This window comes from Chenopodium album, chromosome 5 (assembly GCF_948465745.1).
Source record: "Chenopodium album chromosome 5, dcCheAlbu1.1, whole genome shotgun sequence".
Lineage (NCBI taxonomy): Eukaryota > Viridiplantae > Streptophyta > Magnoliopsida > Caryophyllales > Amaranthaceae > Chenopodium > Chenopodium album.
This window is the reverse complement of record NC_137838.1, coordinates 63155479-63175591: the sequence shown is the minus strand read 5'-3', so window position 1 is coordinate 63175591 and position 20113 is coordinate 63155479. Positions and strand designations below refer to the sequence as shown.

General features: G+C 38.0%; 1 protein-coding gene across 2 annotated transcripts; it reads right to left on the bottom strand.

Moving 5' to 3' along the window:
- Nucleotides 1–7518: 7518 nt before the first annotated feature.
- On the bottom strand, nt 7519–16790 carry LOC145630848 (uncharacterized). 2 transcript variants are annotated; one of them, XM_081682994.1, is made up of 4 exons: nt 16574–16790; nt 12590–12675; nt 8038–8601; nt 7519–7679 (listed from the first exon to the last, which is right to left on the bottom strand). In XM_081682994.1, the coding sequence occupies exons 3-4, from the start codon at nt 8579–8581 to the stop codon at nt 7606–7608; spliced, it is 618 nt and encodes a 205-aa protein (XP_081539120.1). In that variant the 5' UTR covers nt 8582–8601; nt 12590–12675; nt 16574–16790; the 3' UTR covers nt 7519–7605. The 2 variants fall into 2 exon arrangements, with proteins under 2 accessions (XP_081539120.1, XP_081539119.1); XM_081682993.1 differs by having other exon boundaries at nt 16579–16789.
- Between the last annotated feature and the right edge of the window lie 3323 nt (nt 16791–20113).

Sequence of the window (20113 nt, the reverse complement as noted above, 5' to 3'; positions counted from 1 at the left end):
GCCAACCTGTTGTGTTTTGCCATCACCTACAAGACGGGCTTTATGCCTCTCAAAAGAACCGTCAGATTTCACCTTATGAGTAAAAATCCACATAGAACGAATAACATTAACATCAGGTGGACGGGGCACCAACTCCCACGTCTTATTTTTAATAAGAGCATTAAATTCATCATCCATGGCCATTTTCCAATTCGGGTCACGAAGAGCAGAAATGGGGTGACGAGGTAAAGGAGATTTCGTAACCGTAGTCACCGTTGCACTGAAATTGTTATATTTCGGATTAGGCTTTACTATACCATTTCTACTTCGTGTCATGATAGGAGAAGAGAGGGGAAATGGGTGTTGAATTTGCGGTGGTGGGCGAGTTGGAGCCGTAGGCTGTGAGGGAGTAGGAGGGGCGCTTGGGCCAGCTGTATGGGTAGGACCCTGCTGGGCCGTGGCTGATTGAACAGGCCCACGGTCTAGTGGAGTCCTATTCTGCCCAACGGTGGCTTGCACGCATGGAGAAGAGGTGGGAGTGGAATGGTGAGTTGGGCTGCCTTGTGAGGGAGAGTTCGGTCCAGTTGAAGGAGAAGAATAAATGGGCTGATTTGGTTGGTTTTCCAAATTGGGCGGCCCAGAGGAGTAGATATGTTGAATAACATAAGGACTAAGTCCATCATCCAAGAAGTCATATGCATAGGAAGGGGGGGTATACAACTTAGCAAAAGGGAACACATTTTCATCAAAAATAACATGCCGACTAATTATAATTTTATTAGAAGACAAGTCATAACATTTGTAACCCCTATGATTCGGTGGATACCCCAAAAATACACAAGGTGTAGAACGAGGTTGTAGCTTGTTAATGGTAGTAGAGGGAATCAAGGGGTAACACAAACATCCGAAAACACGCAAATGAGAGTAAGATGGTTCCTTTTGGTAAAGAACTTGGAGAGGGGACTTATATTCTAGCAATTTACTTGGTAGAATGTTATGAAGATATGTCGCCATTTGTAAGGCATGGTGCCAAAATGACGGAGGTAAAGAAGCATGAGCTAGAAGGGTTCGAATAATATTATTCAAGGATCTTATTTTTCTCTCGGCCTTTCCATTTTGTGAAGACGTATGAGGACATGAAAGACGGAAAGACATGCCATTAGACTCACACAATTCCCAAAAAGGTCCGTTATCATATTCCCTCCCATTATCACATTGAAAATTTTTAATGGGCCGTTCAAATTGGGTACGTATTAATGCTTGAAAATTTGAAATATTACGAAATGCATCCGATTTTTTTCCTAAAGGGAAAGTCCATAAAAACTTAGAAAAATCATCCAAAACAAGCATATAATAACGATGACCCGAAGAACTTAAAATAGGAGAAGTCCAAAGATCACTATGAACAATATCAAAAGGCATAGAAGTAGTAGATTGAGAAGACATAAAAGGCAATTTGATATGTTTTCCAAGTACACAAGAATGACAAACATTAGAACTCGGAGTTTGATTACATTCAATGCTTTTAGTACTACAAAGAGCCTTAAAAATAGAAGAACCCGGATGCCCCAAACGATCATGCCATAAGGTTGATGCTAAAAAGGTCGAAGGAGAAGAATGTGAGACGGTGGTAGTGAGTGGGTAAAGATCTCCTTGGCTATCACATCTCATTATTGGCATCCCCGTCCGATAATCCTTCACAGAAAAACCATAAGGGTTAAACTCAACAGACACACAGTTATCAGTAGTAAACTTTCTAACAGAGATTAGATTCTTAATGAGTTTTGGGGCATGAAGGACATTAGAGAGAGACAAAGGTGGGTTAGGGGAGGGCAAAGTAGTATGACCACGACCATGAATTGGAATTGTATGACCATTACCAACAACAATACTATTATGATGATTGCTCAAATTAAAATAAGACGAGAGATTACCATTTGAGGATGTCATGTGAGAAGTGGCACCGGTGTCCATGTACCACGAGGGATCGGGTTGTTGTAAGGTCATAGTGTGCATCGCTGATTCAATGTCCGTTGGTGCATAAGAAGTTGCATAAGCTTGTTGAGGCCTTGGTCCAAGAATACCAGATTGCTGTCTCGGTGGGCCTTGTGGACGAGCCCAACCTTGAGTTGGGTATGGGCAAGGGGGAGTAGCCCACTGAGGCACCCAACCCCAAGGAGGACTCGGCCACTGTTGCTGCTGTCCCCAAGGAGATGCCGACCACTGAGGTTGCTGCTGACCGCCACCGCGACCTGCACCACTGGCGTTCTGCCCACCGCCGGCGCCAGAACCACCACGGCTGCCATCGCCAGAACCACCATGTTGCTTTTTGCCACTATTTTTCTTGGAATTTTTATTTTTCCCACGAGCTGTACCCGAGCCTTCCTGCCCTGTTTCAACGTCACGCGATGAACCAGCCACCATAGCAGATGCCGAGTTTGTTGCTGCTCGTTTCGCCAAGCCCGCTTCTTCCAAGGTAAGCATTGATCGGGCTTGGTAAAATTGAGGAAGAGGGTTGCTTTGCCTAATCAAGGTAGCAACACCGTTGAATGGTTCCGTTAGACCGGAGACCAATTGAAGGACTAGGCGGTTATTATCCACCGGGGCCCCTACATTCTTCAGCTGGTCGGAGAGGGTTTTAAGCCGTTGAAAATAAGCCGAAGCATTAGGGAAGTCCTCCATCTGTGTGTTGGAAAATTCATGCTCAAGGGTAACTGCACGAGAGTTTTGGTTATCTTGGAATATATCTTTCAACCTATTCCAAGCCTCCATTGCTGTAGAGTCGGGTTCCATAATAGTTTGCAACAAATCATGAGAAATGGTGGAATAAATCCATCCAAGGACAGCCGCATCTAAGACCGACCATAGTTCTTTCTCCTCGGAAGTAGAAGGTGGGGAAACCTTCTCCTTTGGGGGAATGATATGGTGGAGAACCTTGTGGGAACGAGCATGAATTTTAAAGAGCTCCGCCCATGTGGAGTATATAGCATCCTCCATTGTAAGGGTAAGAGGAATGCTAGTTTTGATGTTGTTAACAGTCATAGCGGGATGGAAGGAATTTTTGGAGTCTCCCATGGCTGCTGTTCACATAGAGAAGAAAGAAGAGGAAGAGGATATGAGAAGAAGAAGAACAGAGAGGGGCGGAACAACTAGGGTGCGCAGCGGAAAAACGCCCTAGTCTCGTGATACCATAAAGGAATTTAATCCGTGATCATTGCCTTCCATATCACTGTGTATATATACAAACTATGAGGCTTCACATAAGCCATAAATTAAGGCTATAAAATAGGCTAAGAGAATATCCTAGGCACTAATCTAGTATAACAGAATATTTACATTTGACTAATATAATTATTTACATAATTATCTTAACATAATTTTTTCCCTCATTTTTGTATGTGTGTGTCTTAATAATTTTAAATCTCTATCTGAAGGTTATGTTTTCTCTTTACTTGAATGTGATTAAATTCAAATTGCTTTTACAACAAAGTATTTGAAACTTTTTTTTTTTTTTTTAATTTTTATTCAGTACAAAGCCACCTAGTATATCCAAAGTACATGACAACATAATTGTTTCATATATGAGAGCCTTTATACAAATTTTGCCCCCAAGCCTATAATATATCAGGAATGGGCCTGGCGCGACTTGATTTGAAAGTAACTCGTTTAAGATTTTAACTTGTATGGACACGATATGCAAATTTGGTAATTTAGCATAATTTAGGCTTGAGTTGGACTCACTAGACTCAGTCGAAATCGACCCAATTACCCGAATTCACACCTACATAATTTAGACTTGAATTGGACTCTCTAGACTCAACCAAACTCGACCCAATTCAATTCAATTCAGTTCACTAGACTCAACCTAATTTCCTTCTCTCATAAAATATTCATTTCAGCTCAGTTCAATTCAGTTCAACTCCAATCAATTCAGCTCCAATCAGTAAAGTTCAGCTCAGTTCAGTAAATGTGAACATACCCTTAATTGCATGAAGTTTGGGTTGAATGTGTTAAAAGTGGCTTATTCGAGAATTTAGTATTGCAACTTTATTCCAAAATAACCAACATGGTAAAACTTAGCACTTTTGCAACACACTAGTTTGACCATTAATATAAATACTCTCTCTGTTTCGGAATAATTGACACACTCCATTAAATACAAAGTTTAATAAAATAATAAGTGGACATCATAAAAAGTGTTATATAATGTAAAGGTAAGTTATTTAAGCAATTTTTAGGGAACGTTCAAATTTAATAAATATTTATATTATAAAAACAAAATGGGACAAGTGAGAATGGGAATTTTTATTTTTTTTTTAAACGGTAGGTATTATAAATGTTAAAAATAGGCATCTAACAAAGAGACGGAGGGAGTCCTTTTTAAGGTAGTGTGCCAGTTATTTTACTCAACCAAAAGAAAGATGTTTGACTACTGGAACCCTACAGCACCTAACTACTGGAAATATCTCTGGAAGTCCGATCTTCTATCAGTTTGGAAGCATTTTATATGGAAGATTGCTCAGAACATCCTCCCTACGACATACAACCTAACAAAAAGAGGAATTATAACATCTAGACATAAGACATTGCCCTCTATGTAATGAAAGATTTGGAAAGCATGAATCCCTTGTTCCGCTTCTGTAACATTTCCAAGAGGGTTTGGGCATCCTCCCCTCTTGGTATCCCTTTCCACTAACCCCTCTCATTTGTCTTGCAGGGAATGGATGATTAACTTCACCAATTACTGTATGAGATGTTTTCCTACCGACCCTTCGATTCTAGTTATGTTCGTGGCTGTCTTATGGTCCATTCGGACACATACAGAAATGTAATCATTTTTAGAGGCGTGAGTGTAAACCCCAGCAAAATACTGGATGTTGCACAGATGCGCATTTGAAGATGGGAGACTGCTAACAAAGTGGCTGTGGACAACAATGTGCAGAATGCACCAGGGAGCCAAGACAAGCCTATGCTATGGTGCGTAGGGAAGGTTTCATCCAGGAGCAGCATTTCAGTCTGTGTAGATGCGGCATGGAAGAGGCAAATCCTCACAAAGTCAGATTCCTGGATAGAAGCAGTAGCGTGCATAGCAGAATCTGATGATCTCCATCACTTGAAGGAAGCGGCAAGAATTCATGCATGCACTTCCAATCAGGCTGAAGCGATGGCCATCCTAAAAGCAATCAAGGGAACTCCTGAGAGTTATGGCAACCTGATTATAAAGACGGATTCCAAACAGCTCATCCAAGCGTTAAGGGACCCCAACAAGGCGGAAGAGGAGCAGAAGCACCTAATCAAGGACATAATAACAGCTGCCAGCAAAAGGGATTTTGCTGTATGTGTAAACGTGGATAGACACTTAGTCAATAAGGCCCATAAACTAGCTGTTGAGTGCAGGAAGTATGAGTAGCTTATTGGCTCTAGTGTTAATCTCTATAACCACTGCCTAAAAATAAATAAATAAATAAATAAAAGAATTATAAATATATTGGAACATTATGTGTAATGAGTTTGATGTATTTTCATGTAAAGAGGTCGGGTAATTGTGTAGCTCACTTAATGGCGAGACAAATCCCACCTAATGGCCTTGAGCATATGTATTTAAATGATTTCCCGTAGGGTATCATTTCCCTTGCTGAACTTGATATAGGCTGATCTTTTGATTTCGAATATATGCTCTTTGCCTCTTTGAGCCTTTTCAAAAATATATTGAAACATTAGTAAAAACATTAAAAAGTTATTGTTTAGCTATAAATCTACTTCACAGATTCGACACTGGTTAGCAACTTAGCTATATGGTGAGCTCTATATACCTGATCTCAATCAACTTTCAGAATATTATAGACTTGGAATTTTGGAAGCACATCAAGTCGTCAGATTTCCCCTATGGTCAAGTGGATAAACATGCCACCCTTCCTCGTATTGAAGCATAGAGAATAGCGTGGTGCAGTCCGAGTACACCAGGAATGGTTCAGGCCTAGACTCCACTATAGTGCAATGATGCAAGCTGAAGCCTCAGCCTGCAGGCACTTTAAGACAATCCAAAGGTGCCTGCATCACACTCTTTGCCTGTAACATACTCCGTGTTTGTCCCCTATTCCAGGAGCCATCAACCCGAATTGTGCAATAAGGACCAAGGAAAATTTTGTCTCTCCAAACATTACCTTTTTTTTTTACAAATTAATGCTTGTTACTGATAAGAATTTCCCAAACAACCAAACCTATAGTCGCTACATGGTTACATTTATGAATTGTTCTCTAGCAATCTCTCTTCTCAAGGTCAAATGGGTAGTTGCTCTTCACAAATACCTTAAATGCCCAAAAAACTAAGAAAGGATTGTAATGTTACATTACAATTTCATCCCAAAAACATAAAATTTACAATGGTGCTAGGAGTACAAATACAGTACAACAGCATCAAAAAGCAGAAGCAGAATAAAGCACAACATAAGCACTTAAGCAGTGTTTAAAACCTTAGTGTCTGTAAAAAAGGCAAGGGACAACATTTATTTAACTGTAATTATATCAATATTTATTTAACTGCAATCATAAAAGGATGAAAATGGAAGAACATGGATAATTATACTCCCATATGATGCAAACAAAGAGAAAAAAGGAAAAAAATATCTGCAAGTTCTACTGAAGTTAACCAAGCCAAATTAATAAAACAAACCTAAGATCTAAAACAAACTCCTAGAAATTAACTAATAAAACCTAAAATCTAAACGTAAATCCTTCAAATTAGCACAATTTCAATCTAGTTTATCTCAAAGTACCGGAGTACATGAGCAGTTTCCACTTTATTTAACCAAAGAAATTAGAGTTTCACTCTTGCCTTGAGATTAAGGCATCGTTCTTCAAAAGAACTAAGACATATAGCAAAATAAGACCAATTATCATCGACAACGCCAAATTAAGGGAGATGGATGTATGAAAGAGGAGTTGGGAAGAACGGCTATAACCCTTCAACTTCGCACAATTTCAATCTAGTTTATCTCATAGTACCAGAATACATGAGCAGTTTCCACTTTATTTAACCAAAGAAATTAGAGTTTCACTCTTGCCCTTGAGATTACGGCATTGTTCTTCAAAAGAACTAAGACATATAGCAAAATAAGACCAATTATCATCGACAACGCCAAATTAAGGGAGATGGATGTATGAAAGAGGAGTTGGGAAGAACGGCTATAACCCCCTGACATGAATGTTCAAGTTACAAATTAAACATATATTTAGTATTCATAATTGTATCTTTACATGTAATATAGGTGTTATTAAGTATTCACAGGAACATCCCTGTATCTTATTGCATTCCTTTAACATCCCTCGATTAAGTCTGCTGATAAATTAAATGGCATAAAAAAGTTCATGCAATCCTGTCAACAATCAACTACAAAGTAATAGCTAATCATTAAGCACAGCCAATGTTGGAAGTTTAAGCATGTGAGAGAAGGTGATGGAAAAACGGAAATCTTTACATGAAATCTAGCACATATAGAGATGAGATTTTGAATTAAAATGATTACGAGCAATATGAAATGAGCAGTATATGAATAAATTTTGACATATATATACAAATTCAGGTCACATACAACAGGAATGTGAACTCAACAAGAAATAAATCTCTTACAACATAAGTGTCGAAAAGTACTGCTCGAATTCCTGATCTATTGTTGGCTTCAGTCTACCCATATCTCCCTCTGCATCCAAACGAAATGTTGTCTTTAGAATAAAATATTTAAGTTCTCCACATATAAACTGGTAACTGGAAAACTAACAGTTTTGAAATTAAATTTAGTAAGACATAAGAGTCCGCTACTATTGTGATTCTAGAATGTGCTTCCTAAAAGAGTAAAGGCTAAACAGCCAACATGTTATTTCCTGTGAAGTGTGAATCCAGATCAAACCTTTCTTCCTTATTTGTAGTGGTGAAAACTCAAGCTAAATTCTACTAAATTATGTCCAAGGCTTTAAACACAGGAGTTATGTGCAAGGTATTAGATAGTGAACATGTTACACTTAATACAAGTTTTCTCTTATAAAGAATGACTAAATTACCTCCATCAGCAATCCACCTATCTGACGACGGAATCCCACTGGAGGAAAGTAACCCTTCAAGTTGTTCAGAAACATGTGCCTTGCTGTCCCTATAATATTGTGCGTCGATGCACTCCTCCAGACAGTCAACATCATACCACCCAATAGTATTCTCCTGATGAGGAAGATGGTTTTCTTCCATAGCATCCCCTTTGGCATTGAAAATTCCACTCTCTAGTGAAAGGGAATCAATTCCAGATGTGACTGGTCTTGAATTAGCCCAGGAAGTAGAAGCCTCATCATACGATTCCGTCTTTCGAAAACCTGCTTCAAAAACCACTTCCGTAGATGACTGTGAACCTCCCGGAAAGCTATTGCTGTCTTGAGTTGATTCAACTAACATGTTAAGTACTTCTGCACCCTCTTCATTTGCAGATCGTAATGATCCACATTCAGATTCGTCAGCTGCCTCATAGCATACATGCTTTGGAGCAGGCAGGCCAAAGTCTTCAGCAGCTACAGCTAACTGTTTTCTTTTCTTCAAGTTGGAGCCAACAAGTTTCATTTTCTCAATTTAATGAAGCTCTGGATAAAACAACCAAGAAAATTTAAGAATCCAAACACCTATCACTTAGCTCAAGGAATATGCACCAAAAAATGTTAATATTGTGTGCCTGGACAGCACTAGAAATGCAAGCTGTGTAATCAACAAGCTACGAAAACGTGACAACCTAATTGGTTGAAAGAAACAACAAAACTATGTCCTCAAATGATCTTAGACATTTAAGGTGCTGGGATTTTCACCTTTCCATCATATGGCAGTATGCCAGTATGGCCTATGACTTTAAAAATTGTAGCTCAGTCAAACATAAAATAGCAGATTATCATATCATTCATCCTTAGCAAATTTCAAGATTCTTCAATAAAAAGAATTAGATAGGGCTTTTGTCGATATCCCACCATGACTTTACCTCAAATCCATGTGATTTGTGCAAACGCCATATTATGGTGAACCATATGTTTCATACCCCAACTTTTGTTTTCTCCTTTCGTTGATTTTTGCAAATTCCATCCTTTGAGTTTACATTTTTACCTCAAAGCTTGTTAAATTTCTATAAAAAGTACAAGATTATCACTAAGATAACCCAACAATTGTTTTTTCCTTCAAAACCAATATTAGTGACAAGATTTTCACATATGTAGGTACTAACCGAGATGACATCTCCCCAATGCCAAGCAATGTTTAGCTTTCCAGTTGTATTCTTTTTTCAATCCATGAACTGGAACTCCATCCTTTAGTTGTTTCCAAATAGGAAAATTTGTTGAAAACCATCTTATAAAAACCAAATTTTGTTAAAAACTATCTTATAATTATTTATTATTATTTTTTTTTTGGTCCCGAAACACATCTGTTTTAAAAATTTTTTTGTTAAGTCCCATCTCTTCCCGGATTCCGACCATTAACTCATGTTTCTGACGTTGAGTGAAATCCGGGAAGAGGTGGGACTTAACAAAATAAATTTTAAAACAGGTGTGTTTTGACAAAAAAAAAAAATTATAAGATGTTTTCAACAAAACTTGGTTTTTATAAGATGGTTTTCATCAAATTTTCCTTCCAAATAAAATAGAAAAAAAAGGTGGATTCCAAAAGTGAAGAAAGACTGCAGGAACCCTGGAAAACATAACCCCTTGAAGGTGGTTTTTGTCACTTTTCTTATATATGTTAATGAACTGAAAATTATTATGAGACACACAGTAATGTTCAGGAGTATATACAAGAATGTGGGAGTCAGCAGTGCTTAAAGAGCATCTTTTAGACGCACGCAAGCCTACTGAAACGAGCAACACAAAGATGACTACAGAATGTGTCAAAGATTATATTGGACAAAAAAAAAATATCAACATGATTTTGTATAAACAATCCCTAGACCACAAGCTAGAAAGCTCACAAGTTCCATTGCTTGATTTTACATCTCATCAAACCAGCATGATAGCTAGTACTTGAACAACAAAAACACCTGAAAATTTCCAAATAAGCTACAACGAACTAGTCAAGAGGCAAAACAATGAGAACATTGATCATATATCCAAGAGCATGTTAGCAACAGCCATTTAAGTGCTTGGCTCAGTCTACTGCATATTAAAAATTACGGAGTAGTTCCAAGTAGAAAGGACTTTAGTCTAAGAGAAGCTCCTAATGATGTCATCGTGACAAAAAAGAGATGTGGTGGTTCAGATAAGCTTAGCGGCACTCCATGATAAAAAACTTAACCAGGGAAAAAAGAAGATTTTGAAGAATGGAAATAGAGTCCTGTGATTCCTGTCAGTTGGAAAAATAAAATTCCCAAGTAAGAGATAAATCTCCGGGGCTCTCCTTGTGGTGTTTGAGTCTATCTGCAATTGGGGTTGACAGGGCACATCTAGGAAAGTTGAGGCATTTGTAGCTTGGAAAAAAAAAAGATTAAGGGGAAATGAATTGTTGAGCATTTGTAGCATCAGAGGCTGGTTCTTATATCAACATGTTGGTAAACCTTAATAAGGAATTTGATTTTTGAGAGCATAGCCTTGTTGCAATAGGATTTTAAGCTCTTTTATATAAAGCTTTTGTATTATTTGATCCATGACCTTCATTATAAACACGGGAACTTTTCAGATTTTGTAGGTAAGGTCAAATAGAAATCATTAGAGTCCATTACACAATGAACTCATAAATGGCATAATTTGTCTCAAACAAAATACCTTACAAGATCTACAACAATATTTTATAGTTTCACACTCCCAGCTCATATAGGGATAACACCGGCAAAGAAGGTATGTGTATGCCACTATGCACTACAAAAGCACACTCATAATTAACCTTGATGAAGGATGAAGCAAGAATTGATGCAACTTAGTTTCAAACTGAGGTAAAAGATGGAAACAATAGCCATCTATGATACAATCTATATTATAATTACAGAGTCAGTTAATGAGGTTTCTCCAAAACTTCAATACTCAACTCTCATGAGTTTTTTTTTTTTTTTTTTTTTTTTTTTTTTTTCCCCCTTTGACTGCTTTGAGTAACTTCCATCATTTTTTTTTAAAAAAAACTTTTGTCTTTCCTACGGAGTATTATTTTGCCTTTCTAAGTATACATGTTACATGTATACCATGCGCTAGCACGGATGAACAGAGGAAAGAATCGAAAAACACAAACACAAAAACACAGACACGGACACATAACACAGCTTGGCATGTTCATTTTGTTAAAGCAAACAGTCAATAGTGTCTCTCCGTCCCTATTTGCCATATTGCATTTTGGGACCTCCATTATTATCAATATAAACCTTTTTATTCATACTCAAAAGAGGAAATACATACAATATCATTCCATAATTTTCAGCAGATTTTAAGCTTATATGAAGAGGCTGTTATGATGAACATTTAACTTGAAATCAGAAATTTATTGGAAGACAGCAGAATCAAAAGCTGATGAGTTCAACTTTCACAGAAAGTTCTTCAGTCTTATCAGCACCACTCTAATAACTTCAATTCCAAGTTGACAAACAATAATTTAATGTAAAATTTCACCTACGACCCCATAAGTTTAATGGAATCTACAAAGCATCAGCTGCTCATACACAAAACTTTAAAAGCTCATACCACTTAATCAGAGTGCTCTCACTTAATAAGACAAAACCTAGATCAACCCCACATTTTATAAACATATGAACTCTTTTTGTATTCCATTACAGAGACAACATATGTCTGTTGGTACAGCCCTTTGGTGAATACATGCTGGTTTAAGCTTTCACTTAGTTGACACGAACCTATAAACGACATAATAAATGATGTGCACGAGACTAATATTGTAAAGGTAGCTAGTCGATGTCATGATAGAATGAAAAGCATGTTGATTGTATAGACAATATTAGCACATTAAGAGTCACCTTTTCAATTTTTGTTAGAAGGCAGGGAGAGAGGACGATACTTGTGCTAATTACAGTACTTGTTGGTTGTAGTCTCGATAGTAGTTAACACATTAAGAGTCACCTTTTCAATCTTTCATAGTAGTTGTGCCCCCAACCTCCCCAGTATAAATTCAGTTTATGCAAGACATACTTCATCCGAAACTGCATCTATATACTCATGTATTGCAATACCCTCCAGAAAGTTTGCATCCACACAATTGTCATATGTGACTAATTGAGGTATGATGGCAATAGTATAGCACTAAATATACAAGCTTTAGACCACTTTCACGAATAAAGTGAGCTGTTTTTAGGATAAAATCCTATGTCTTATAATCACAAAATATCATGCTTTGAAATACTGTTGCCATTATCTAGTTAGCCACAATGCCACATTAGAATGAATACTCAAAAAATCCTTTTTCTTAACCAGGAAACGAAATATAAAGCAATACATACTAATTTTGATGAATAACAAAGAGTATAATAATAATTCAGAATACAACAACAACAATAAAATTTTAATTCCCAAAATGATTTGGGGTTGGCTAACACGAATCTTCATAAGGAATCGTACAACATAACAAGATATTCAGAATAATAATCAAAATTCAAAACCTTACCCCTGTAATCTGCCATGAATGTATGCTTGTTTGAGATTAAATTAACAATTCAAAGATATCAAATTCGCCGCAAATCACCTTAAACCCTGCATAATAGAGATAATTCAATACAAACTATTTGGAAAATCTATAACTAATAGTCTTATACGAAGTACTAAAACCAAATCAATTGACACCACCATTATATATATATGACAAAATCATTCTAAATTCTTCTTTTTCCATATAAAATTACTCGTACTTATGATTATTTAAACTCCGCCAGTGGGTTTCCCGCTGCCAGTCCCAAGCCTGGATAAAGGAGGAGGGTTACGGTAGGCCAGTGACAGCCAGTATAAAACTTCGTCACATCCCATGACATGAGCCAAACAGATATTTTCGTGGGGGCGTTCCCTACTCAGCGACGCGCTGCACTTCCTAGACCCGGGTGTAGTGATAAGTATGCAAGGGTTGCTAGGTCGTCGCCCAGAAGCGACGCGCCACATTGCCCGAGTGGGGTGTCAAATGAGCAAGGGCGTGCCATTGGGGCGTTCCCTACTGAGCGACGCGCTGCACTTCCCAGACCCGGGTGCAGTGATAAGTATGTAAGGGTTGCTAGGTCGTCGCCCAGAAGCGACGCGCCATATTGCCCAATTGTGGTGTCAAATAATCAAGGACTTGGAGTTGGGATCAGGAGGGAGCGTGGGAGAAAAGAATTTAGTTTGCGGATTGGTTCTTGGAATGTGGGGTCTCTTACGGGAAAATCAGCAGAATTGGTAGAAGTAATGAAAAGACGACGCGTGAACATCATGTGCCTCCAAGAGACAAGATGGACAGGAGAAGGAGCTCGAGGCTTGGTTTTGGGGTATAAGGTATGGTATGTTGGGCAAGAAACGAGCCACAGAACAAGGAATGGTGGAGCTAGGAACGGAGTTGGTGTGGTTCTCGATGAGAGGTTGGCAAAAGAGGTGATCGAGGTCTATCGGAAGAACGATAGGTTGATAAGGCTGAAGTTGCTATGTGGCAAGGAGATTGTGAATGTTATCAGTGCTTATGCTCCCCAAGTGGGTTTAGATGCAGAAGAGAAACGACAATTTTGGGAGGACCTAGACGAGGTGGTGCAGGGTGTCCACCACTCAGAGAAGTTATATATTGGAGGGGATCTAAATGGGCACGTTGGGGCGAGCCGAGATGGCTATGAGAGTGTCCATGGAGGCTTTGGGTATGGGCAGAGGGACGCCGGTGGTGAAGCTATTATGGATTTTGCCCAATCATATGATTTAATTTTGGCTAATACTTGGTTTAAGAAGAGGGATTCACACTTGATAACTTTTCGGAATGGAGCAAATGCAACTCAAATAGACTTCCTGCTCACAAGGAGCATAGATAGACAAAGTTGCATAAACTGTAAGGTTATCCCAGGGGAGAGTGTGGTCACCCAACACCGGCTATTGGTAATGACTATTCGTCTGAAAGAGAAGGCGAAGAAAAAAGTTAGACAAGAAGAACCAAGGATAAGATGGTGGACCCTAAGGGATGCAAAAGCTAAGGTTTTTACAGAAAAGGTAATTGAAGAAGCGGATTGGGATGGAGAGGTGGATCCGGACATGACCTGGTTACGAATGAAGAACTGTTTCCTAAGAGTGGCCAAAGAGGTCTTAGGGGAAGTAAGGGGAAGAACTTCGGTACAGAGAGATACTTCGTGGTGGAATGAAGAGGTGAAAGCAGTAATTAAGCAAAAAAGGGAATGCTATCAAGCCTTAGGAAAATGTAGGAGTGATGAAACCTTTGCAGCGTATAAGGAGGCTAAGAGTAAGGCAAAGGCAGCTGTTCGCCAAGCAAAAGAAAAGGCATATCAGGAGGTTTATGAAAAGCTTGATTCCAAGGAGGGAGAAAGGATCATTTATAAGATGGCAAAGAGAAGACAAGAGGCAAGGAAGGATATTGGCATGGTGAAGTGTGTCAAAGATAAGAACCAATTGGTCCTAGTGCAAGAGGAGGGCATCAAGGACAGGTGGAAGGGGTACTTCGATGAATTATTTAATGGAAGTAATGGAGTTGTGATAGGAGATACCTCTATGAGTGATGAAGAAATCAACATGGAGTATGTGCGAAGGATTAGGAGAGTAGAGGTGGAGATTGCACTGAGGAAGATGAAACCTAAGAAGGCGGTTGGCCCTGATGGGGTACCGATAGAGGTGTGGAGGTGTTTGGGTAAGATTGGTATTGATTGGTTAACAAACCTTTTCAACAAGATATGGACGGCTACAAGGATCCCACAAGATTGGAGGAAGAGCACCTTGGTCCCGGTTTATAAAAACAAAGGAGACGCTCAAGATTGTTCTAACTATCGAGGAATTAAGCTTATGAGCCATACTATGAAGTTGTGGGAAAGGGTGATTGAACAAAGGTTGAGGGCATGCACAAGCATTTCAGATAACCAATTTGGTTTTATGCCTGGGAGATCTACTATGGAGGCAATCCATTTGATAAGACAAATGATGGAGTTTTATAGGGTAAAGAAGAAAGATCTTCATATGGTCTTTATTGATTTAGAGAAGGCATATGACAAGGTGCCAAGAGAGATACTTTGGTGGGCAATGTTGAAGAAAGGTATCCCACGAAGGTATGTAGACCTAGTTAAGGATATGTATCGGGATGTGTCAACAAATGTGAGGACATGCGGAGGGTTGACAAAAGATTTCCCTATTACAATCGGATTGCATCAAGGGTCTGCATTAAGCCCTTTTCTTTTTGCAACGGTTCTAGACGAATTAACTAGACCAATTCAAGATGAGGTTCCATGGTGTATGCTGTTCGCAGATGATATCGTTTTGGTGGATGAGACTAAGGATGGGGTTAATGTCAAGTTGGAGCAATGGAGGCAAAGGTTGGAATCTAGAGGGTTTAAGCTAAGTCGGAGTAAGACTGAATATTTGGTATGTCGTTTTGGCACTCAGAGGGGGACAAGCAATGAAGTGGTGAGTTTGGATGGAAAGGATTTGACCATGAGTGAATGTTTTAAGTACCTAGGGTCGATCATCCAGAAGAATGGTGACATTGATCAAGACGTGACCCACAGGATTAAGTCAGGGTGGCTTAAATGGAGAGCGGCCACGGGAGTGCTATGCGACCGCAGCATTCCCTTAAAGTTGAAGGGAAAATTCTACAGGACTGCCATAAGACCAGTGTTGCTCTATGGTACAGAATGTTGGGCTTCTAAGAAAGAGCATATTAAAAAGATGGAGGTTACGGAAATGCGCATGTTAAGGTGGATGTGTGGAAACACTTTAAGAGATAGAATCAGAAATGAGGTTATTCGCAAGAAAGTAGGTGTGGCGGGCATTGTAGATAAATTAAGGGAAAATCGTCTGCGTTGGTTTGGACATGTAAGACGGAGACCCGAGGGTGCACCGGTGCGAAGAGTGGAAGAGTGGGACCATGGAGGGATTAAACGAGGAAGAGGGAGACCAAAGATGACTTGGTTGGAAGGAGTGAGGAAGGATATGAAGTGCATGGATTTACGTGAGGATGAAGTTTTGGATCGTAAGGGATGGAGGAGAAAGATTTATGTTGATGACTACACGGAATAATCAAATTTGGTTCATGTTAGCCGACCCCACTTTTGGGATTAAGGCTTTGATTGATTGATTGATACTTATGATTATTTACTGATCCATACACTTTTATTGCAATACTACAACATATTTCGTAACACTTCCATTTGAATTTGCTTAATAAAACATTTTTTTTTTTCCATTTGTATTGAGTTTTTTTTTTTTTTTTTTTTTTTAAACCATTTTGTGATTAGTACTATGTAAAATCTTTAATATGAGTAATACACACATGAGTTTAAACATTCTCTTACGAACAAAAGATATTTACAAATATTTTAGTGCATCGCACGAGTACTAACCTATTTCCCGGAATAATTCAACGAAAATCAAAATCACAAGCATAAAAAAAAAAAAAAAAAAAAAAAAAAAAGTAAAAGTTTAAGCTCACCCTACCCTGTGAATCTGGAGTTTAAGTAAACAGTTATCTTCTGCAATTGAATTTCAAAAACCAAGATGTAGCTAGCAATTGAAGAAAAGAGAAATTGGGGATTTTGATGGAATTTCGATAATGGTGGATTACTACTTGATAATACTGAAGGTTGCTTACGAAGTTACGATATCTAGTGGACTGTTCCCTCAGTCCCTCCCACGTGAATACCATGTGATTTATGGATTTTTTTTGGGACAAAGATTTTGGGATTTGAGATTAATTCTACCACAGTATTTTGGTATGCCATGTTGCCAAGTCAGTAAAAATAATGGACTTAGATGTACGCATAACGGAACTGTTATTCACGTGCACCCTACAAATACTCCACAATCTACTCATATTACTATTGTTTTTTCTATTGCTGAATTTTTTACGAAGAATGTTCGATCAATGATTTCACGAAGAAAACGAGCTCACATTTCTCTGGTTCTCATCAATTTCACTACTTCAAATGTTGTTGATAATCTTAAGGTTAATTAATTGCAATTTTTCATAGCACTTTGGCACCCAATTTCTACAATTTTGGGCTTTAATTGTAGCAATTTGACAAAGAGGAGAGAGAAAATGGGTGGAGTAGAGATATGGTTATTGGTGATGTGTGGTCTGACTTGGAGAAAAATCTAAGAAAAGAGGGGAGAGAAAATGGGTCGAGTAGAGATATGGTTGTTAGTAATGTGTGGTTTGGCTTGGAGAAGAAGCTAAGAAAAGAAGAGAGAGAAACTTGTGGTATTTTGTAAAAAAAATAATAAAAAAATAATAATAATTGTCACTGGCCACACCGTGTAGCCAACCACATACAAAAATTTGTGTAATTCTATTTGTCACAACTTGACCAAATTTGCTTCATACAATCGTACTTAAGACTGTAAGAGACTAAAGTCTAATGATCTTTTTCTTTAAAGTTCGTTAGGCAAAATGCTTTGCTTTATTCTGTTGAAATATGTTATGCTCTGCTCTACTATGCTATTACATATTCTACATTGTTGACATTTGCTCTCTTCTAGTAGAAGCTCAAAAGAATAGGACCTAAGTGGTCTAAGGCTCAAAACTTCAAACCTTGTACATTACATTTTTTTTTTGTAAAAATTTGCTTAAAATAATCCGTATTATTATCAGCGTGTTCAAATAATACAACCTAAGCTATTTACTATCAACATCACCACCTTTTAGAATATTTGGGCGAAATAGTACACCGGCTATCTAGGTATCTCAAGGACTATAGCGTCCACATGCTCTCTTGTATTTAATACTGTTTGTAATACCACTCATGATTTATTTGAAGGAACTTAATATACTACTCATACCAACAAGATGCATCTTTATTTTAGGGAGCTCGTATGTTAAAATATTTCTTAGTTAAACGTGCTTGGCTGAGAGTAGTTTTGGGATGGGTGACCTCCTGAGAAGTTTTCCCAGGGTGCGCATGAGTGAGGACAAAATGCGTCGAAAGGACTTATATTGGTCTGTGAGGACAGTTGTTGGCTCTTGATGCGCATTTTGTACCAATGTGCCCCACCCTAATCTAGGATCGGGATATTGTCATCACTGGAAAATAAGTGGAAACCCAGGGAGCACCCCTACAAAGCTGAGTACCATGAATCAATCTCTCATTTGCCACCTTTGTTAAGAGCCTCGAAAAGGTCTTTACACAAAGGAGATATAAGTAAGGTGATATAGGATCCCCATACCAGAGACCCCTAGATCACACCACTCACATTGTGTCACGTACAATACCATGTATAACATCGTATGACCTGGTGCAGTGTCACGGTGCATTGCCACGTATCGCGACGTTGTAATACCCCTATTATTTTAGTACTTTATCTATATATTTTATATAGCAAAATTTGGTTTGCTTTTTACTCTCTCTCAAATTTACAAGCAAGTTATTTTTCTATTTAAGTTTCGAGGACAAAACTTGTTTTTAAGGAGGGTAGATTGTAATACCCTAAATTTTTCACATGTTTTAAAGAGAGTAGATTGTAATAACTGTAAATTTTGTGTTTTTTTAGTGTAAAATTAGAATTTCAATCAGTATTTAAAAGGTCTATCTTTTTATTTTTGATAAAATTATAAAACCTTGTACTGCGTATATTTTAGTTTAATTCTTAGTTTAAACTAAAATAGAATATTTTAGCTAGCACCTGCTGTTATTCTAAAACCCTACTTTATTATTCGTAGTTTCATTATTAACTTCCATTCTCTTTATTTTGTCGTTTTCTTAGCTTCCTTCCTATCTCATGTGCATTGGAACAGGCCGTACCTTAAGCCATATTATCAATCAAAAATAGAATTCTCTTAAACCTTTTAGCCTTTGATTATCATCATGATTTTCCACCAAACTTTTACCATGATAAGCTTACGTATCTTGCCGGCATGATGCCGTTCCAGTGAAGTTCTACAAATTATATACTCCGTATGAAGTGCTTTCATGATCAATTATCAACACTATTACTAACTTATCCAAAGTTCCGCCTGATTTGCAAGTTGTGAGTCGAGAGGCAATGGTATTCCTCTAACATTAGCTTAACTGTACGTTTATTGAGATAGGAACATATATTGATATTATTGTGAAAAGATATACATGAGATATTGTGAATAGATTTAGGAAGTTAAGATATTTGGGAATATTAGGGTTAGATATTCGTATTGTCTATATATATTGTAATGTGGCCAAATATTATGAATGGGAAAATCTTTAACTCTTATAAAAGTCCCCAAGCACCCTACTGTAGCACAAAATGAGTTCCAAATTTAATGTTCCTTAGGAACAGGAAAATTACGCCCCTGCCCTTTGCCTCTCTTGCTGAAGCACCAACTTTCCAGGGGTAAAATTGTCATATTTGCTTCCTTCTTTGCTTGGTGTACATTTGTTTTCGACCTCTTCTCTTTCCTACCTTATCTATAGTTGCCATTGCTGAACAAGCTTCCAGATATGAGTCTTGCTTCTCCCTCCTCTTGGATTATGTGCAATTTCAACAAAAAAAAAATCTCGGTTTTGATCTTCTTTTTGGATAATTTTTGAAGAATAAGGGCTTTTCGATTTCGTTTTCTATTGTAGGTATGTTTCTATCTTTTGATACTGCAATTAGGGTTTGATTATCAAGCATTCAAAAATGTCAAATCCCCAAAATCCTCCATCATCTTGTTCGCACCACCGTTACCACCCTTACTATCGCTGCAATTCACCGGAATACACCCCTTCAACTCCTCAATACAAGTACACCCCGTTGTGGAGATTATCGACGACAACTTAAATGCCGGAAAACCTAGCAAATCAATCGCAACAATTCATCCTCTTGAGAATGCTTGGACTTTTTGGTTCGATAATCTTACTGCTAACTCGAAACAAGCTGCTTGGGGGTAGCTCTATTCGACCCATTTACACTTTCTCTACTGTTGAAGAATTCTGGAGTTTTCTCTTTTCATCTTTGTTTTCATATTAGTTTGATTGTGAATTTATTGAATTTGGTTTGTTTGAATCTTTTTGTGATGTGG

What these genes read in the sequence shown, in the direction of transcription:
- LOC145630848 (XM_081682994.1), bottom strand. Translation starts at nt 8,581, where the DNA reads ATGAAACTTGTTGGCTCCAACTTGAAGAAAAGAAAACAGTTAGCTGTA. An exon ending in TAGGTGGATTGCTGATGGAG is followed by an intron (nt 7,680 to 8,037) that starts GTAATTTAGTCA and finishes GTTTGGATGCAG; the next exon opens with AGGGAGATATGGGTAGACTG.